Source organism: Rhinichthys klamathensis, unplaced genomic scaffold (assembly GCF_029890125.1).
Source record: "Rhinichthys klamathensis goyatoka isolate OS25496 unplaced genomic scaffold, OSU_Roscu_1.1 h1tg000042l_1, whole genome shotgun sequence".
Classification (NCBI taxonomy): domain Eukaryota; kingdom Metazoa; phylum Chordata; class Actinopteri; order Cypriniformes; family Leuciscidae; genus Rhinichthys; species Rhinichthys klamathensis.
Genome location: NW_026606589.1, coordinates 3,381,977 through 3,404,505, shown reverse-complemented (window position 1 = coordinate 3,404,505; position 22,529 = coordinate 3,381,977). Strand labels below are relative to the sequence as shown.

At 41.5% G+C, this 22,529-nt stretch overlaps 1 protein-coding gene and 1 long non-coding RNA gene across 3 annotated transcripts in view; both read left to right on the top strand.

The window, feature by feature from the left end:
* The window catches only part of LOC130082283 (phospholipid-transporting ATPase ABCA1), a 203,137-nt gene that overhangs the window by 22,730 nt on the left and 157,878 nt on the right, over positions 1 to 22,529 (top strand). For both annotated transcript variants that reach the window (XM_056247087.1, XM_056247086.1), the window contains exons 7-8: positions 1,760 to 1,846; positions 19,698 to 19,920. In XM_056247087.1, coding sequence (XP_056103062.1) covers positions 1,760 to 1,846; positions 19,698 to 19,920 — 310 coding nt within the window. The remainder of the gene's footprint in view (positions 1 to 1,759; positions 1,847 to 19,697; positions 19,921 to 22,529) is intronic.
* LOC130082285 (uncharacterized) lies at positions 5,784 to 17,898 on the top strand. The gene is made up of 2 exons (XR_008806756.1): positions 5,784 to 5,952; positions 17,710 to 17,898. It is a non-coding gene; the product is annotated as an uncharacterized LOC130082285 (long non-coding RNA).

The following is a 22,529-nucleotide window of genomic DNA, read 5'->3' as shown; positions in this document are numbered from 1 at the left end:
GAGCATGGACACAATAGGCGTCTTTGGGTCTGGCAGAGACATGGAAGGATGTTAAATAACTGTGTTATGTGGTGAACATGACCGATATACTCTCTGAGCTCAATGAAGGGCAGCCACTTACTTCTACAGAAGTATACAGTAGAAACACTTGAACATGTGCTTTAGGTCGAACAATGAAACAAGGTCATGTCCAGGGCAGCTCTTTTCTTAATATCTAAAGTATTATAGTATGTAAATTGGTTTTGTTATATGGATGTTTATATATCAGTAATTAAATGTTTTGGGCCCTATGAAATAATTTTTTCCCCCAAATTCTATTTTTTTTTTCCCTCCAAATTCTGTGTATTCCGTTTTAATGATTGATTTACCTTTTATTAAAATAAAAAGCATCTATATCAACATCTAATAAATTGAATGAATACAACTTTAACTATTTATTTATTAGGGCCATATGAAATTTTCCGAAATTCTGTGTTGTCCGTTTACATTTTTCTGGATTTATGATTTGATACAAATTTATTATCTAAAACAGAGATAATCTTGATTTACCTTTTATTAAATTAAAAAGCATCTAAATCAACATCTAATAAATTGAATGAATACAACTTTAACTATTTATTTATTAGGGCCATATGAAATTCTCCGAAATTCTGTGTTGTCCGTTTACATTTTTCTGGATTTATGATTTGATACAAATTTATTATCTAAAACCGAGATAATCAAATCATATTATACTGACAACCCAGAAAACAAAGGGGAATCTCTAGCTTATCTGCTTTTAGAGAGAACTCTAACCCATTTCAAATAATTATAATGTAGATATCACTTAGACTTTTGCCTAAACACATTATGGCACCTAAAAAAAAAGAAAAAAGTATTAAAGCAACTGAGGTGTGCTCTTATTTGGGATATCATAAATTCATATAATTATCACATATAACAGGGCTGTTAAATTCAACATTATGATCTCTCAAATATTTTTAGTGGTACACTATTCCGTTTGACACATAAACATGTTATGTGTTTACCAAAATATGTCAGATGGATGTAGCAGTTTTTGAGTTATGAAGGAAAATATGGAAAGGTTACTGCCCTTGGCCTTTCATATATGTTCAACCATTTGTTCTTATATTCACATTTAAGACATTTATCATCCACTCTCATCCTGAAGGGCTTCGGGTTTGGTTCTGCGGATGAGAGGTTGGGAGCATAAATGTTCTCCAGACTGAATGAAGAAAAAGCCATTTGCCACGTAATCCCCTGCGCAGATAAATACTTCAACACACACACACACGCACACACACACACACTCTCTCTCTCTCTCTCACTCTCTCTCTCTCTCTCTCTCTCTCTCTCTCTCTCTCTCTCTCTCTCTCTCTCTCTCTCTCTCTCTCTCTCTCTCTCTCTCTCTCTCTCTCTCTCTCTCTCTCTCTCCCCCTTCCCTTTTGCCTCTTTCTGAACCTCCCTTTCCTTCTAAAGTAATCGCTACTGAATGTGTGAAGGTCAAAGAGATAGACACAGAGATAGTGCTGGCTAAGAGGCCAGTGAACGGGAGTTTATTAAGGTTGTTTTAACTGCCTGACAATAAACTCTGAAAATCTAATGATCTTTATAGATTGAACCGTACTTCGCTTCAGTTCAGTAATACAGTCTTAATCTTTGGCTCTGTGAGGCAGAATCCATGTAATACACAATTAAGCTCAGAAAAAATCAGTAATACTAAAATGAGTTTTTTCTTCTTCTTTTTTTTCTGATTCAGCTTCCATTAGCATTGGGTCTGAACCAGCGCGAGACGGGCGTACTGATGGCAAAAACCAGCGTGAATATCGCTCCACTAATGACAGCGGTGAGTTTTCAGTTTTGGATGAATGGACTATGCTTTCCATCTTTTACTAATGTAAAATGTTATCCAGGAAAAGGATACAATAGTGTGTCCCATGAGGTTTCAAATTAGAGGCACAAATCCCATGTTTTGTCTTGCAAAACCTATTAGATATGTTTGATAAACAAACATATCTTCACACCAACTAAACCTTCTCTGGAAGATAAGTAAATACTGTAATCGCTTTCCATTTCCACTGTTATCAATGTTATTATACGTATTTTTGTATTTATTATAAGAATATTTATTTATTTTAAGAATAATGAATACTTTTATTGTTTGATTAATAAAAAAAAATAATAAAAAAATAACCAACACATTCTCATCCTTTGGCGTCATATAGGTGACGCCATTTGACATTTCGTTGAAATACTACGCACATGGCACCCTTTAGCGTGAATATAACACGCACTGTTATGGGTAGGTTTAGGTCTGGGGTAGGGTCTGCGTCTCATATTGACGCTAAAGGATGCCAGTAACGTGTATGACGCCTTGGGTTCTGCGTGTTATATTCACGCTAAAGGGTGCCATGTGCGTAGTATTTCAACGAAATGTCATATGGCGTCACCTATATGATGCCAAAGGATGAGAACGGGCTCAAATAACTCAATTACACCTATTTAGACATCCTAAAGTTTGCTAACAGGATTTGCTAAAATTGTAAAGCTCATAAATAATTTATAGAAATAAAACAGCTTATATACTCCTTGTAGTTTGACATCCTGAGGATTTTCTGAAAAACACTACCTTTCAAAAGTTCAGAGTATTTTTAAATCTCTTGGCTGCATATATTAGATACAAAAACTACAAACAAATTATTGTAATCCAAAATACGTGTTTTCTATGTGAATATTTTTCTGTGATGCAAAGCTGAATTTTCAGCATCATTACTCCAGTCTTCAGTGTCACATGATCCTTCAGAAATCATTCTAATATGCTGATTTGCTGCTCAAGAAACATTTCTTCTTATCAATTTTAAAAACAATTGTGCCATTTCATATTTTTGTGGAAACAGATAAAATTTTTTTTTAGGATTCTTTGATTATTTATTTATTTTTTTGGTACTGTTTATATAAACCATGTTTTATGTTATTTCCATTGCTATAGAGCACAACATTTAGGTTATGGAATTATCCCATTTATTTTCTCCATGCAGAAATAAAGTTTGCATAAATAGTTTAAAACTTAATGGAATAGCACAACCTCCATTGGGTTCAGATGATTGCCAGTGTGCGCTCCAGTTTTCCTGAAGAGCTCGTTCATCTGTTGGCATCTACAAGAGAACAACTCGCATGTAGCGACAGACTGCTACAACATTTGAAGCAACTTACAATCTTAAAGCGCAGAGCTGTCCGATAGTTTCTGTAGATGACCTGTATTTCAAGTTTAGCTAAACCCTGCTGTCTCACAAAATGCGATCTGCCCGTGGGGTCGTCTAGCTACGTTTACATGCACCCAAATAATCTGTTTATTATCGGATTGATGGCTCAATCAGACTGAAAAAAAACATCATCTAAACACCTCTTGAGCTTGAAGCGAATAAAGTTTCAATTGGATTGGAAGGGGTGGTGTAGACCTGAAATAAATAAGCATACACTCACCTAAAAGATTATTAGGAACACCTGTTCAATTTATCATTAATGCAATTATCTAATCAACCAATCCCATGGCAGTTGCTTCAATGCATTTAGGGGTGTGGTCCTGGTCAAGACAATCTCCTGAACTCCAAACTGAATGTCAGAATGGGAAAGAAAGGTGATTTAAGCAATTTTGAGCGTGGCATGGTTGTTGGTGCCAGACAGGGCCGGTCTGAGTATTTCACAATCTGCTCAGTTACTGGGATTTTCACGCACAACCATTTCTAGGGTTTACAAAGAATGGTGTGAAAAGGGAAAAACATCCAGTATGCGGCAGTCCTGTGGGCGAAAATGCCTTGTTGATGCTAGAGGTCAGAGGAGAATGGGCCGACTGATTCAAGCTGATAGAAGAGCAACTTTGACTGAAATAACCACTCGTTACAACCGAGGTATGCAGCAAAGCATTTGTGAAGCCACAACACGCACAACCTTGAGGCGGATGGGCTACAACAGCAGAAGACCCCACCGGGTACCACTCATCTCCACTACAAATAGGAAAAAGAGGCTACAATTTGCAAGAGCTCACCAAAATTGGACAGTTGAAGACTGGAAAAATGTTGCCTGGTCTGATGAGTCTCGATTTCTGTTGAGACATTCAGATGGTAGAGTCAGAATTTGGCATAAACAGAATGAGAACATGGATCCATCATGCCTTGTTACCACTGTGCAGGCTGGTGGTGGTGGTGTAATGGTGTGGGGATGTTTTCTTGGCACACTTTAGGCCCCTTAGTGCCAATTGGGCATCGTTTAAATGGCACGGCCTACCTGAGCATTGTTTCTGACCATGTCCATCCCTTTATGACCACCATGTACCCATCCTCTGATGGCTACTTCCAGCAGGATAATGCACCATGTCACAAAGCTCGAATCATTTCAAATTGGTTTCTTGAACATGACAATGAGTTCACTGTACTAAAATGGCCCCCACAGTCACCAGATCTCAACCCAATAGAGCATCTTTGGGATGTGGTGGAACGGGAGCTTCGTGCCCTGTATGTGCATCCCACAAATCTCCATCAACTGCAAGATGCTATCCTATCAATATGGGCCAACATTTCTAAAGAATGCTTTCAGCACCTTGTTGAATCAATGCCACGTAGAATTAAGGCAGTTCTGAAGGTGAAAGGGGGTCAAACACAGTATTAGTATGGTGTTCCTAATAATCCTTTAGGTGAGTGTATATCGGATTCTAACAAAACTTGCACACATGCACAGTTCGTTTATGTTTACATATGTTTTACGTCTTATAAACTGCACTTTTAAAAAATAAAGGTTCTTTATTGGCATGGTTCCATGAAGAACCTTTAACATCCATAGAACATTTTCATTGCATTAAAGGTTTTTTTTCAACTGTAAAAAATGCAATTCATCTGTTTATTAACTGCTAGAGGGCCAAAAGATACGGACTGCAGCTTTAAAAAACAAACTAACTTTATTTTTGCGTCATTTAATGCGTTTGACACTCCTGAAACTTTGCAGTGTGTAAGTGGCCGATGGTCCTCTTAGCAACAGGATAAACAAAACTTTAAAGGGTACATATCATGCTTTTAAATCGTTCCTTTTTACATATAAATCATACATTTGTAGTCTATATAAAGCGGAACTGCAATGCTTGGGTCTGAATTCCTCATTATTATAGCTCCACAGGCCCCTTTTCTACCCCTTTTCTGATGTGCGTCTGAGAGCAACTCGTTTTGGTGCGGTCTCTTTAAATACAATTGAGCCACTTCATACCCCGCCCCCTCTCCAGGTTGTAGCGGTGACACTCGGTTCAACTCCACCCCGTTCGGCCATTTTTGTAGTTTGATAGCAGAGATACGATTATCTAGCGGCACAGAAACGTTTTATTCACACGTTATTAACAAAATGTCAACAACGGAAGGCTTGTCCAGCCAGCCTTACATGTTCTAGCCAGAGTCGGAGCCGGAGCGAGATGAAAATGAAGACGACGAACCTGCAGAACAACGTCTTCATATGGATGTATCGCAATGGTGTGTTACTGTATTTACACATTAAACTTTGGTCTTCCGACCTTTTACCACCGTGTCGATTTATTTTGATAAATATGTGCGAGGGAGAGAGAGCAAGACAGCGCCTAGTTTGGAGACGGTGAAGTCTTGTTTACACTTTCGCCTGGCTCCGAAGAGAGAGAGTGTGCGCGCGCGACCGGGTCTCTCTCTCTGCTCGTTCTTTCAGTTAAACATGCGCCCTGTCACAACACAAGCACGGCAGTTCATCTACATTAGACGGTGTAATGAAGCGTGTGGGTTACTACATCCAACAACCGAACATTTTAACTTACCCTCTCGTAAGTTCTGCATCCTTTAGCTTGGACTACAAAATTGCAGCGAGAAATAAAAATGGCGGATTGCTCGAAGTGGTGGGCCGGAAGTCGATGTCCTTATTTGGCAGTTCCGCTGCAAATACGGTGACGTAATAGTTCAAAAAACGTCATAGAGAACAGAAAAATCGGAACATAGGCGTGTGGAGCCCAAGATGGCGCGGTGTTAGGTGGACACGTTGTTGAACGTCTCGTCAGGACATTTTGAAATAGGACGATTATAGCCATTATAATTTGACAGTTACTATTTATGAACGAGTAAGTGATTGCCTTCTTCATTTTAACCTCCTTGCGCCAATTCATCTATGGGAAGAAAGAAAAATAGACAAACTTCGAACGTGACAGCACACGGGCCCATGTCAACTACGGAGCCTATTCAATTTGCTGAAGGGAGCGATAGCGCCGTTTCCTCTGTGGATGTGATTTCATCGAATAATGCTGACGAACACAACTGGTTCGATTCGCGCCCAGATTTGAGTGATCTTCTTGCTACTCCTCTGCCTGATACTCCCTTAAAACCTCCAAAAAAAAAAAAAAAACGGGTAAGCATGGAAAGTAACGGCTCTTCAGCAGAAATTCTGGCGGCCATTCGTGAGCTTTCTGGCAAATATGAAGAGATGTTACAGTAGATTTCTGCAATTGACACAAGGACTGAATCTACGGCTAAGCGGATTGAGGCAATGTCGTCAGTTGTGACTCAACTTGTTGCTGAGGTAGCAACGCACAAGGAATCTCTGAAAGTTGTGGCAAAGGAGATTCATGAGCTTCAAAAGATGAATAAAACCATGAAGGAAGAGGTGGGTGAATGTAAGCGTTACAGCTGGAGATGGACTTTAAAGTTACATGGCGTGAGAGAAAAGGATGGTGAGGATGTCCGGAAAGTTGCAATCGATGTCCTTAGCAATGTAGTTCCCGGGATCAGCGATAACCTCGAGGAGGCCGTCGACATTGCACATCGTCTTGGCCAGAGAAGAAATGATGGTTCCCACAGATCAATCATTATACTGTTTGCTCTGCGTCGTATTCGTGACACCGTTTGGCATTCTGCTATGGCTGCAAATTTCTTTTCGACAATAAGTAGCGACTCACGGAAGCCCTTTCACCAGAGGATAGGGCCGCCAGAGAAAAACTTTGGCCTCTTGTTAAAAAAGCCAGGGATTAAGGAAAGAAAGCCTCCTTTTCGCGGTGCATTTGCCTTAATCGACGGGAAAAGATTCAACTTCTCTGATGTAAAATAGACCGGTTCGGTTCTGCGGTGCGGATATGATCTTTTTCCTCGTTGAAGGGGAAATAAGACTGGTTCCTTTCATTCCCATAGGCAACGCATTTTGGGAAGCCAGGTTTTGTTATTTCTCCGGTTGAACCGCAAACTCTGCTGTGTAAGTTGATAAAGATTGACCATGTTCAGTTCGATCGTTCAATTTATTATCTATTGACAGTTTTTTTTTTGTTAGTTTTTTTGACTAATGTTATCTAATGCTTTGCGCTGACAAGCAAGGAGGTTGAGTGATTATACTCTAATTTAATGTTCGTGAATTAATTTTGGTTATATATTGTTCCTATTTCAAAATAGATTTGTGTGGATTTTTTTCAGACAAGAGGTAGCCTACTATACTTTTTCTTTGTACGATGGATTTTAAGTTTCATTATTTTTCTGTTGTATCCTTAAATGTGAGGGGTTTACGTGACGCTGTAAAGAGGAAAGCTGTTTTTTTTATTTTGTAAAAGCAGTGAGTCAGATATAATTTTTCTTCAGGAAACGCATTCAAGTGATTTGGATGTAAAATTTAGGAAAAATCAATGGGGAAATGCAATTTACTGTAGTCATGGCTCTAGTCATTCGGATGGAGTTTCAATTTTGTTGCACAAATTTAAAGGGCACATACTAGAAGTTAAATCTTCTGATGAAGGCAGATGGATTATTTTAGTGATTAAGCAGGATAACTCAATTTTTATTATTTGTAATATTTATGGTTTCAATTCCCGATCTGCCAACAGGTTCTCTTACGAGAGTATCTCTCGTACTGCGTAATAGCTTACGCTAGGGGAAAACCTCTTTTCCACGAGATATTGAAGCCAAAAATTATCCTTAATTTTTTATTAATGTAAAACGCTTTGCAGCAGCAAGCAGACACAGGCGAGACAGCTCGCGCGCCTATTGGCTGCTCTTGCGGCAAATGCAGCAGCCTATCGAGAGAGACTCTGCGTGGCGTAATGACCAATGGGGGCAACTCGCGTCCATATCGTCACGTCCCGCCAGAAAGGGCGTGGTCTCACTCTATAAATATGCTCGTTAGGCTGGTACAAGCTGATTTTCATCTCTTCAGCGAAGCACATGCATCGCTGGATCCGGAGTGAGAAGCCGCGCCGTCGAAGCAAGCTTTTCAGCGGGACGAGCTCTGGAGTCGCTGGCCTCGCCGCCTTCAACTGCCGTACCTGCTGCGCTTTCCGGCGTTCTATATCCTTTTATATCACTTTGTATCCTTACTCTGCTGAGAGTGTTTGCTCGCTTACTTGACGCGACTCACACTTCTCATCACAAAAGAGCTGCGTCTTTTTAAAGATGCCATCCTGTGGCTCGTGCCGCGCCCCACTCAGCGACGGGGACCGTCACGTCATCTGTGTGTCCTGCCTGGGTGAGGATCACGCGGCCATCGCGCTCGCTGACGGCGGATGCCCTCATTGCGAGCTTTTGCCTATGGTGACTCTGAGGACTCGCCTGGCATCATTCTCCGAGCCTTCACCACAGCCCGCCGTGGTGCCGCGCCGCAAGAAGCGCCACGCCCAGCGCGCTCCCGAGCTCTCTCCAGCCCGCCAAAGCTCGCCGGTTCGCCCGCCAGCTTCGCCCGCCAGCTTCGCCGGCTTCGCTCGAGTCGCTCACTGACGGACAACGGCCGCCGCCTGCCGCCGCGTCCGTCCACGAGTTCGACGAACCCACCGAGGCGTGTTCTCTTCTGGTATCTGATAGCGAGGATTGGGCGAGCTCCGTGGACCTCCCCTCCGCTAGCGTTTCCCACCAAACCACTGGTAAGAGAGCCGGCATTGAGACTGAGCTGATGTGTCTGCTCTCTCAGGCCGTGGAAAGCATCGGCCTCGACTGGGAGGCGCCCGCGCAACCGCCGCGCAACAGGCGAGCTCTGTGGACCTCCCTCTTCTGTCCGCGAGTCGTCAGGGAAACGTGCCAGCATCAAGACCGCGAGCCCTAAAACCGCGGCTAGCTTTCTTTACGTTATAAGAAATCTACCCCGCCCCCCATGGGCGTGCGTCACCGGCAAATGAGAAAAGAGTGTGTTTTAGTCCCCGCCGAGGCCGGACTAATCTCCATTTCTCAAACATTTCTCAGCTCCTAGTTTGAGCCGCTGAAAATGTCATTATTGCAGCAATGAGCCTGTTGTATAACACGCACACCTGCATACAAACGCCGACACACACAAAACTGTGATGACGCTCTCTTATCTGCTTGCGCTAATGTAGTTCTCCCTGTGGCCCAGTGGCGGAACCCGAAGCCTTCGCGCGAGAGACCCGTGTTCGATCCCGGCTCTCGCAGCAGATACAAATTTAGTCTCGCCGCGGCCAGATTCCACCGAAACTTTTCGCTCGTTCAGTTCCAGAAAATGCGACTGTTCCCGTGTATTTTGCAGTAAACAAGCTGGTACCACGGCCCGCTTGCCTGCACATAAAGGCCGTTTCCACGGCGACCCAGAAAAATCATGTAATCATTGTATTTCTGGTTTTCCGGCCACAGCCGATGGTTTTATAAGTGTAATAAAATGCTCACAGCCCAGTGTTCATTTCTACACACAAACACAGCCCGCCACGGTACAGGGCTCGCACAAATGAAATCGACGCATGTCAATTGTGCATTAAATGTAGTGAATGTGCCCACAACCCAGTGCCCACAAACACTACCACGGTTTCTGTAAAACGAAACCAACACAAGTCTTCCTAGACTCCTAGGAAATCGACAGTGTTTCAGTCTCGCCGTGGCCAGACTTCCACTGAAATTTTCGCTCGTTCAGTTCCAGAAAATGTGACCGTTCCAGTGTATTTTGCAGTAAGCAAGCCAGTACCATGCCCGCTTGCCTGCACACAAATGCTGTTCCCACGGCGACCCAGATAAATCACATAAACGGTGTATTTTCTGGTATTCCGGCCACAGCCGATGGTGTTATGAGTGTATTGAAAATGCCCACAACCCAGGGCTCATTTCTACACACAAACACAGCCCGCAAAAATGCAGGGCTCGCACAAACAAAATCGCCTCATGTCAATTGTGCACTAAATGTAGTGAATGTGCCTACGTCTCAGTGCCCACAAACACTACACACCTCATGTTCCACGGGTTCTGTAAAAACGAAACCAACACGCATTCAGTCAGCTCAGGCCGACGGTGTTTTTCAGTGCAGTAAATGTGCCCGCTGTCCTGCGCCCACATTCACTCACAGACATGTTAAGCCCCGCTCTCTCTCCCTCAGCAAACTGCTATAAGGGTTTTGAGCGCGGCCAGGCTGCCCGCCGCGATCGGAGCGCCCCCCGCCTCACACACTGTAAACAGTGTCTGCGTTACAGCACGCCGGAGCTCCCTTGCCGTCACTATGTCTCGGCCAGAGCCCAGATCTCATTCTACCCCTAGCTATTCACGCGAAAGTGTGGGCACAGCTTCCTGGGGTATCAGAATGGGTGCTGAACACTATAAAAAGAGGCTATTCGCTACAGTTCGCTCGACGTCCCCGCCGTTATACGGCGCGCGTCGAGACGACGGTGAAAAACGAAGTATCTCATCTACTTCTTGCTACTCGATAGCCGAGATAGCGAAACTACTGAGCAAAGGTGCTATAGAACCTTTATCTCAAGCTCAGAGCAAAGGGGGCCTACACAGCAGATATTTTCTGGTACCGAAAAAAGATGGAGGTCTCAGACCCATTTTAGATCTGCGACAGCTGAACAGAGCGCTTGTGAAACGCCAGTTCAGAATGCTTACGACCAGGAAAATCCTCGCGCAAGTGCGCCACGGGGACTGGTTTATGTCAATAGATCTGAAAGACGCCTATTTCCAAATACAAATAGCGTCCCATCACAGGCGATTCTTGAGATTCGCTTTCGAGGGCCAGGCATATCAATACACAGTCCTGCCGTTCGGCCTGTCCCTAGCACCTCGTACATTCACGAAGTGCATGGACGCGGCTCTCGCACCCCTGAGACTTCAGGGCATGCGAGTCCTGAACTACTTGGACGATTGGCTGATTCTAGCTCGATCACGATCGGAGCTCATAGAACACAGGGCCGCATTACTCGAGCACCTCGAGGAGCTGGGCCTCACAGTCAATTGGGCGAAGAGCTCACTGTCTCCCAGTCAGAAAATTTCCTTTCTGGGAACAGTGTTAGACTCGCTATCCATGACGGCACGCCTGTCACCAGAGCGCGGACTAAATATTCAGCGCGTCGCGAAAATCCTTCCGCCACGGCTCGATAGTTCCGCTCAAAAGGTATCAGAAAATGCTGGGGCTGATGGCCTCAGCGGCCTCTGTACTCCAGTTGGGCTTGCTTCGCATGCGCCCACTGCAGATGTGGCTGAAAGCGCGGGTTCCACCCAGGGCATGGACAGCGGGTCTGTTTCGCCTCAGGGTCGACCTACAGTGTGTTTCAGCTCTGGAACCTTGGAAAATAACCGACTGGTATCAGTCAGGTGTGAGTCTGGGGACCGCTTCGAGTGTGAAGGTGGTGTCTACGGACGCCTCCACCTCGGAATGGGGAGCGCTGCTCGAGGGCAGACCGCTAGCTGGCCTGTGGTCAGAACGGGAAAAGCTCCTTCACATAAACTGCTTGGAGATGATAGCAGTCGACAAAGCGCTACGGCGTTTTTGTCCCCAGGTAACAGGCCACCACGTCTTGGTCCGGTCGGACAACATGTCAGTGGTGGCATACATAAATCGCCAGGGCGGCGTCAGGCCACGAAACCTTCACAGGCTGACGGAACGCCTCCTGGTCTGGGCTCAGCACAACCTGCTCTCACTGAGAGCAGCGCACGTGCCTGGTCACCTGAATGTGGGACCAGACAGACTGTCCAGGAACAATGTTCCAGCAGGGGAGTGGTCGCTGCACCCGCAGACGGTCCAGCTGCTGTGGAAAACGTTCGGCAGAGCACAGGTGGACCTATTTGCGTCCCACGAAAACGCTCATTGCCCGAAGTTTTTCTCGAAAAGCAAGGACGCGCTGGCTCATGTTTGGCCCCGCTGCCCCCTATATGCTTTTCCTCCTGTCTCGCTCCTGCCTCAGGTGTTGGAACGAATCAGGGAAAACGGATGCCCAGTGCTGCTCATAGCTCCGCTCTGGACAAACCAGACGTGGTTCCCTGCCCTGATGCAGCTGACCAGCACTGCCCCATGGCCTGTACCATTGAGGAGAGACCTCCTCTCTCAGGCGGAGGGCTCGATTTGGCACCCTCGCCCGGAGCTGTGGTCCCTGCACGCATGGGCCATCAACGGGTACCCGCTAGCCTCCCAGAAGGAGTGTTAAACACGATCGCGCAGGCTAGAGCTCCGTCTACCAGGCGGCTCTACTCCTCGAAATGGTCTGTTTTCTCTGCATGGTGTCAAGCCCAGAGCTTTTCACCTGTGGAATGCGGGGTTTCGGAAGTGCTTTCCTTCCTTCAAGAGCTACTGGATAAGGGCAGGACCCCATCCACGCTCAAAGTATATGTGGCGGCCATAGCAACGTTTGCAAAACCGGTGTCTGGCCAGTCGCTGGGGAAGAACGACTTAGTCGTGCGTTTCCTTAGGGGAGCTCGGAGGCTAAACCCTCCCAGGCCCCCTTCAGTCCCGACGTGGGACCTTTCCACGGTCCTGGAGGCCATGAAAGGCGCCCCGTTCGAGCCAATCCAGCTGGTGGACATGAAACACCTGTCGTTCAAAACAGTGTTTCTCATGGCTCTCGCTTCAGTGAAGCGCATAGGGGACTTGCAGGCGCATTCAGTAAGCGCGTCATGTATGGAGTTTGGGCCTAATGACTCGAAGGTCATTCTCAAACGTAAGCACGGGTATGTGCCGAAATCCTTCAATACACCGTTTAGGGCCCAGGTAATTTCCCTGTCCGCCCTACCGGTTCTCAATGAGGAGGAGGACGCGAGTCTCCTTTGCCCCGTCAGGGCATTAAGAGCTTATGTGTCGCGCTCGTCTGTTTTCAGACAGACTGAGCAGCTTTTCGTTTTGTTTGGCGGGCGCTCCAAGGGACTTGCCGCCTCAAAACAGAGCCTATCCAGATGGATAGTGGATGCCATTGCGCTCGCTTACACTGCAAAGGGCCTGCAGTGCCCCTTGGGTGTCAGAGCGCACTCCACGAGAGGCGTGGCCTCTTCGTGGGCATGGTCTAGCGGGGTTTCCCTGCAAGATATCTGTACGGCCGCGGGCTGGGCCTCGCCGTCTACATTTATAAAATACTATAACCTGGAGGTACCCGCCTTACAAGCTAAGCTTTTGGCGGTCTAAAATTCAGTGCTATCTGCCCCGCTGTGCGGCCCAGATGCTGAGTTTACTGCAGCCCCATGAGTGTTGACACACGTATGGCCACCCAGATCAGGCTGAAAGCTTTCACCCTGGCTGCGCGTTTTATTGTCATATGATAGCCCCGCTGGGTGCTATTTTATAAGGAATGACGCTTCCAGCCTCTCATCCTCCACTCTATGTGAGTTTATGGTGATTATGCACTATATGAGCCCTGGGCTTCGGCCCCTGGGACTTTGGTGTTGGATCCCTGTACGCACGGCGTGTTGCATTGTGTTCCCCTAGCGTAAGCTATTACGCAGTACGAGAGATACTCTCGTAAGAGAACGTACTCGGTTACTAACGTAACCTCGGTTCTCTCTAGAGAGGGAACGAGTACTGCGTATCTTGCCGTGCTTGGAATACGCTCTGGTTCGCTTCGGCGATGAAAACCAGCTTGTACCAGCCTAACGAGCATATTTATAGAGTGAGACCACGCCCTTTCTGGCGGGACGTGACGATATGGGCGCGAGTTGCCCCCATTGGTCATTACGTCACGCAGAGTCTCTCTCGATAGGCTGCTGCATTTGCCGCAAGAGCAGCCAATAGGCGCGCGAGCTGTCTCGCCTGTGTCTGCTTGCTGCTGCAAAGCGTTTTACATTAATACAAAATTAAGGATAATTTTTGGCTTCAATATCTCGTGGAAAAGAGGTTTTCCCCTAGCGTAAGCTATTACGCAGTACTCGTTCCCTCTCTAGAGAGAACCGAGGTTACGTTAGTAACCGAGTACGTTTCTCTTCTCTCAGATAACCTCAGAATTGAATGAAGTAATTATCAAGTACCCAGACTCTTTTGTGATTTTAGGCGGGGATTTAAATGAATGTGTGGATGACTCCTTGGACCGACTTCCTCCCAGAAATAACGATAGCCAGCAGTTAAATATTAACATTTTATCATTATGCTCGAAATTTTCTCTTACAGATACATGGCGTTTCTTTCACCCTGATTTGCAGGAATTTACTTGGTCAAATAGAAATAAGTCTTCCCAATCGAGAATCGACCTCTTCCTGATCTCTTCATCAGCTCTTCAATTTGTAAAAGATCTATCTCATTCTTTTGCTCCCCTCTCAGACCAAAAGCTAATAAGTCTAAAATTGTGTAGTAACACTGGAAAAAATTCAAGTTTGCGCGGTTATTGGAAATTTAATAATTCTCCCCTTAAGGATACAGCCTTTAATGATAGCATTAAGAACTTGTTTTCTGGTATATTCTCTGAAAATTCCAGTGACGGTTATAAAACAAAATGGGAATTTTTTACATATAGAGCTAGGCAGATTGCCATCAGAAGAAGTAAAGAGCTAAAATCCTCTAAAAAGAAAAAAATATTTGAACTCCTAAATAAAATAAACACTTTATTGCAAAAAACATTAACTCAGGAGGAAGAGTTAATTTTAAGAGATTTAAATTTACAAATCAATCAAGCTTATTTGGATTTAGCTAGAGGAATCTTTATTAGGTCAAAAGCCAAATGGTTAGAAGAAGGAGAGACTAACTCCAGTTACTTTTTTGCATTAGAGAAGAGGAATTGCAGGATAAATTCATTAACAGCTCTAAATATTAATGGCGTCAGGTGCACTGATCCAAACTTAATTTTTAAGTTTATCACAAACTTTTATGACAAACTTTATACTTCCGAATTTAATTCAGATAATTGTGAGACTTTTGTCGAAACTATTAAAGACTATATTCCAACTATTGATAATGATTTTAAAGATCTTTGTGAGTCAACTTTGACAATTGGGGAAGTTAAATCTGCTCTTTTCTCTATGAAGAGAGGGAAATCCCCTGGTGTTGATGGTTTTTCCGTTGAATTTTACATCCATTTCTGGGACTTAATAAAATCCCCATTACTTTGCATGTATAAAGAATGCATTGCTCAGAAGGAAATGACTACTTCAATGAAGCAGGGTATAATCTCCCTTATTCCAAAACCTGAAAAAGACCCTCTCTTAATTGATAATTGGCGACCAATAACACTCTTAACTATTGATTACAAGATATTGGCCCTGGTGTATGCTAATAGGTGGAAATTTAAACTTGACCAAATTATTGCGGAGACACAGTCAGGATTTGTCAAAGGTAGACATATCAGCAATAATATAAGACTTGTTTTAGATTTGTTGGATTACTCTGAATTTGTACACTCTAAAGCCATTATTCTTTTCTTAGACTTTTATAAGGCCTTTGATACCATTGAGCATGAATTTCTTCTGCAATCTCTCAAACTATTTGGTTTTGGGGAATCCTTTGTTAATGTAATTAAAATGTTTTATAAAGAAATTAGTAGTTCAGTCATAGTTAATCTGAACACCTCCCAAAGATTTGTTATAAAGCGTGGTGTCAGACAGGGTTGCCCAATTTCCCCCTTTTTATTTATTTTGGTTACTGAGCTATTATCACTGAGTATTATGCACAATCAGAACTTGAAAGGTATCTCCATTTTTGATAGGGAGATTAAAATCTCGCAGCTGGCTGATGACACCACTCTTTTTTTACATGATAAAACCCAACTCTCCAGTGCCATTCAGATAGTTAGAAATTTTTCATGTGCTTCCGGGTTAAAGTTAAATATGTCGAAATGTGAGATAATGTCGTTGCATAAATGCGATGATACGTCATTTGAGGGTATTCCAGTTATAGACACAATTAAGTATTTAGGTATTCACTTAACAAAAAATCTAGTAGACAGACAACAACTTAATTTTTCTAGTCGAATTAAGAAAACCCAAAATATATTTAATCTTTGGCTACAAAGAGACCTAACTCTCTATGGTAGGGTTCTCTTGTCTAAAGCGGAAGGTCTCTCTCGCTTTGTGTATCCATCACTTTCTTTATTTGTGAATGACTGCACTGCTAAAGGTGTTAATACAATTTTTATTGATTTTATATGGAAAAACAGGTCTCATAAACTTAAAAAAGAAGTGATTTCCAATTGTAGAAGTGATGGGGGACTAGAAGTGCTACATTTTCACAACGTTATTAATGTGTTTAAAATCAAGTGGACTAGAAGATGTCTACTAAATTCAAATTCTATTTGGTTTTTCATTCCTAATTTCATCTTTAATAAAATTGGAGGCCTACCGTTTATCTTAAAATGTAATTATATGTACAATAAACTCCCGGTTAAACTATCTAAATTTCATCAGCAAGCTCTTCTTGCATGGAAACTGTGTTACATCCACAATTTCTCCCCACATAAAACTCTTTTGTGGAATAATATGAATATAACTGTTAGAAACAAATCTCTCTTTTTTTCTAATTGGTTTAATAGAGGTCTAATTCATATAATTTCTTTATTTGACAATTCTGGTAACATTTTGTCTTATGAACGCTTCATGACTATCCATGACTTTCCTATTCCTTTTAAAGAATACAATACTGTGCTTAAAGCTATTCCTACAGGTCTAGTGCAACTGGTTAAGAGCCACTTATTATACAACCAAATTAATATGATGGATTCGGCTTTGTTATTGGATGGCATTAGCATTTATGATAAGAAATGCAATAATAAACATATTCGCCAGATTTTTCAAAAAAGAGATCGAATTTGCCCTAGAGGCAGATCCCATTGGGCTGCCTCTATTGGCAATGTTGAATGGAGAAAAGCGTGGTTATTACCACATAAATATTTTATTCCTAACAAGACCAAATAAGTCCACTTTAAAATATTACATAAGATATATCCTGTTAATGCAACGGTGTCCAAATATATTGATATTTCTAGTACCTGTTCGTTTTGCGGTGACGAAGATGAAACATTAATACACTTATTTTTTTCTTGCAAATTGGTTCAGAAATTTTGGTCTAGCATATTTTCTCATTTAAATAAAACCCCCATTCATGCACACTCCTTTAATTTGAAAGATATTATTTGTTATTATACTGATTCCCACACATCCAAAGAATATATTTTTAATTTTTTAATTTTATTTGGCAAATTTTTCATCCATAAACAGAAATTTATGAGATCACTTCCTATTTTCTCACATTTTTTTGGCTGAAGTAGACTCACTGCTTAAATCTTTTAATTTAACTAGCAATAAAAAATGTGATAGATTCCTGAACATATATGAACAATTATTTTGTAATGGCTCTGATATTCAGGATTAAACAGCTTTATATCATATATTGTTTATTTTATTTGTATTATTATTATTATAATTAATGTTTTTTATTTTTTATGTTTTTTAAATTATTTTTATGGCACTTAATTTGGAATTATTCTGTATTATTTGTCTTGTTTTACCTCTTTTATGTTCTCCTGAATATATTTGTATATTTACGTGTTTCTACAATAAAATAAAAAAACAGAAAAAAAAAAACAGAAAAATCGGAACAGGTTGAAAAATATGACCAAAACAGAATATAAAGATATCAACAAAGCACCTGAAGAGAATAATTTAAACTTTTCTGTACTTCTAAACACTCCAAATATACAACAAAATGCATTTAAGGGCTAAAAAAATGGATTTAGCATGATATGTCCCCTTTAATTCTCAATGTCAATGTGCAATGGAGCATAAAAAAGAAGACTAGGACTTTTCACTTCTTTTCATCAGTTCTTGTTAAGTTTATTTCCTCAAGAATGTTTTTCTTTATGCATTTTGGCATTTTTTCATCAACTTTTGCATTAAGAATACAGCAAGACAAACTATTAATCCTTTTAATAGTCATTTTTTTCATGTTCTGTGACATTTTAAATAGGACAACAATTAAAGGACTAGTAAGACTTAGCTAGATAATTAACTGCACTTGTAAAGTAAAACTACAAATATTGTCGTAAGGAGGCCTAAATAAAAGTCTTACAATACAAATTGTAATGTGTGGCCCTTTGCATTTAATGTGGTTTAAATGCGGCCCTGTTGGCCTCCGAACTTGAGTGCCACTGTTCTAGAACATTGTGAACAGACAATCAAATTTGACGACCAGAACTAAATGCATTTTATAATCAATGTCAAGGGTTTGGTATTGTACCCTCTGTTTTGGAATCATTTGCAAGGCTTCATGGGAAGAGTTGTTCATTTTCGAATCTCTATACACTCTCAAACTACTTGTTTTGTTTGCAATAAACTTTAAATGTATCACATTTTTTTGCGTATTAGTATATAAAGTTATACTGAATACTTTTTGATAGTAATATATTGTGCTATTCATCTGAGAGCTGGTTGGTTTGGTCCAAGGATTAGAGCTCTCTAGTGAATACGTGGAGAAAATGAATGGGAAAATAATTCAGGAACCAAGGGCACTGAAAAAGTGGGCCGTCACTGTTGTGCTCTATTACCCATGCTTCTGTGCAGTCCATTACTGTTTGCATGCACATGGCTATATAAATAAAATCAGCTGGAAGTTTGTTGGAAAGTAATATACCGTGTCATTTGGTATTAACACAACAGCTGTCACCTTCGTTCTGAGTGAACAGGCTTTATGTCTGTTATGCTCGTTAAGTGAGACTGAAACACAGTTTACACTTTTTGTTTCGATTATGAAGGTGCTGTCTTGATCACGCACCAAAAACCATTTCACCTTTTCATGGTTTGGCATTAGCCGGCTTAGCCGCCAGGCCAACAGATGCAAAGCACAGATGGACTTGTATTACGCAGACATGCCGTGAACTAGACATCCATGGCATTAATTAATGACATTACACCATAATATTCAGTTATGGGATGGACAAATGTTCGCCTGAAGTGTGTATGCAGTATGTTTTCTAAAGATAGTTTTTATTGCATCTTCCTCCAGAGAAACAATGGTTCACAGGTCTGTTCTGCTCATGGCTCACAGATATGCAAATGCTTTATACAGATAATAAAGCAAACTATACTGTTCAAAAGTGTGTGTGTGTGATTTTTTTTTCTTAAAATAAATGAATACTTTTATTCAGCAAGGGCGCATTAAATTGATCAAAAGTGACAGTAAAGACCTTTATGATATCTATTTTTTAAAAATGCTGTTCTTTTGAACTTTCTATTCATCAAAGAATCCTGAAAAAAAATTATCACGGTTTCCACAAAAATATGCAGCCGCACAACTGCTTTCTTGAGCAGAAAATCAGCATATTGTAATGATTTCTGAAGGATCATGTGACACTGAAGACTTTAGTAATGATGCTGAAAATTCAGCTTTGCATCACAGGAATACATTACATTCAAAATAGATACTATTTTACAGTTACTGTCAGTATTACCATTTTTACTGTATTTTCTGTTCAAACAAATGCTGTCTTGGTGAACATAAGAGTCATTTCTGAACGTGTATTTGTGGAGATTTTCCATGTGATATGTTTTTTTTTCTCCACTCAGATGTCTAATTTTGGGTCTTCAGCGCTGCTAAGTGCGGTAGGTACTTTGGACTTCAGGTCCGATCCATTTGGAAGCCTCAGTCAGCTGATGTGTGGAACAGACGTTAACACCACGTCCAAAACCACCAGCAGAGATGTTGTGAGGACCGTGTCAACAGAATCGGACCAACAGAACACACGGGCCGCAACAGCCGACAACACCAATACAACCAGCACTAACACCAGTAAGAGCTGATTTTTGAATCTGATAGGACAGTTTAAATCAGATAACGCATTTACCAGTAACGCTCATTGTGTGACATACTTCTTTGTGAAATGGAATATTCAAAGGAAAATAATGGGACTTGATATTATTCAAGTGGGCTATTATTATTATTATTTAATCCCTTGCAAAAAAGAAGTGAACTTAATTGTATTTAATATGCATGTGTAGTGTTCTTCAAATCTTAAAAGTTTATTTTTTAAAGACTGTACTTGCAGATAATATAATATTAATTAAATAAAAGCCACTTAAATGTACTTAAAGCTGCAGTTTTTGGGTTAAAGATTATCCACAATAATTTTTTGAGCAAGTACATAACCAGCCAGTGTTCAAAACTATCTGCTTGCCTTAGCTCAATTCAAAACGGTAAGCTTGTAATAATGTTTTTAATTCCAGTGGTACTGGTGGATTTCCGCGGGAGATTCGAGCATGTCTTTGCGTCATTACGTCACATCTGTACACATAAAGAAGGAGTCTCGGCTAGTAGGCTATATTGCGTGTGAGGATGTTGGAGGTGGAGATTTATAGCCTTTTCTCACATTAAACTTTTCAATTTGATAGCGGATCCAGAAAGGTTCAAACGACAATCACCAGTGACAACTAGAGATTCACCTGTAAAATGCAAAAGACTTTGTTTGGACTTCGGATTGGCTACAGAAAAAAAGAGACTGCATCCGTGCCCATGCGAAAACAAGGATAATATCGGAAGGGCATTACATGTAGTCACACAATACTGATGTTGTTAACATTAACAATTTGAGAACAAAGTATAATTTGCACGGTTTGACGTGATATGATAAGCGATCGTTAGATTTAATCAGTGCGATTTACTGCAATGCTTTTTTTCCCTTCAGAACAAAAGTGGATGTTACTTACTTGTTCAGATTACATTTCCCGGTGAAAATTCTTATGTTGGTCATACTTCCAAAAAGTAGAATCTGTGATTCTGAATGACAGTATCCACACATTGTGTTCATCCGCGCTGTGCCGTGCCGAGGCACAACCCACGTAAAGTTGATAATTCCGCGAATAACTGCAATTGCAGATTTCGAACAGAGATGGCGATAAATAGAAACAACTACGGACTGCAGCTTTAAAGAGAGTCTACTTTCACGGCTGTTTCTTTACACGCACATAAAAACGGCCAATTTGTAATCATGTCAAACTAAAGGTTTTACTTTAAAGTGCATTTCACATAATGTTGGTTCAAAAATCTTTTCTTGTGCTTTGATGTTGTGTTGACTAACATACTGAAGCACATCTACTTATTGAATATTACATTTAAAATGAATATATTTAAAAAGAAAACTAAATTGCAACATCAAAATCAAAAACTTTAAAATACAGTTAAATAGAAACAGAAATAGCATTAAAGTATATTTTAGTGTACCATAAATGCTTGTCAGTATATTCAGCAGTACACTTTAATCATAATTCAAAGACAATTGAAGTTATTTTGAAATTGCATATTAAGATGCACTTAAGCACTCTTAACTTCAGCTAATTGCATTTAATATAAATTTGAACTATAATACATTTCCATTTTACACATAATTCATTATGCCTGAAAACATAATTCAGTTCACACTTAAGTATATTAGATCCCTAATTTTAAAAGTATGCTAAAGTGCACTTCTTTACTTTTAAACCTATGTGATTGTGAAGTTTTATGTAAGAACCAAAATTGAAGTCATTATTCAGGGATACTTTTCCACTCCACTGAGCTGTTATCCATTCCCGGCAGATCATTTGAGTTCAATTTGAGAACCGGATCAACTGGATCCGCAGTACTTTCTGACTCAGCAGAAGGCGAGAGTCGCATCAGCGCAGAGGCTGTTGATGTTTCTTCCGTGATGCTGTTTGTTTGTTTACAATGCCTCGGCTCTCGCAGTGCTTGTGTGTTTGTACAGAGCACTTCTGTGCGGCTGAATATCAGGAGGACTGAGTTAATTAGTGACTCAGTTGGGTTGTTCCGTTAATTACCTTCTCTTTGAAACTCCAGTAAATAGGATTGGCTGTTTCTCCCCGAGCTCTGCCTCGGCCTGCTGTGGCTTTCTGTTGTTCTGACACCACAAATCACAAAAACCGTGTTGCATTGTGCTGTATTCTGTTTTGATGGCTTTCCGGCCCTGTTTGCATGCTAATGGGATCGTGCTTTCTCTCTGAATTTGGTGTGCCGGGATTGTACACGAGCGTCGGTGGGAATCCAGACAGTGAATGTGTCAGTCGACGAGGCACGTTGACGTCTCTCTAGTGGGAGCGCAAACAGATGCATTATGAAACACAGATTGTACGTTTGTGCATCTGCTGTACATAATGGGGAATTTAACTCCGTTATGAGATTCAGTTACACAGTTGATCTTTCAGTAAATCTGCAGAACGTTCCTCTGGTGTGTCGTTGGATGCTCTTCCACTATGAAAAAAAAAAGAACCAGTAAGTGCCATGGAAGTCATATGTCAGGAATCAAAGTGATTGCATCTCAGATGCTGTTCAATTCTCAAATGCACTTATTTCTTTCAGTCATGCAGTAATTATCTTTTTCATTCAGATACATATACTACCTGAAGACA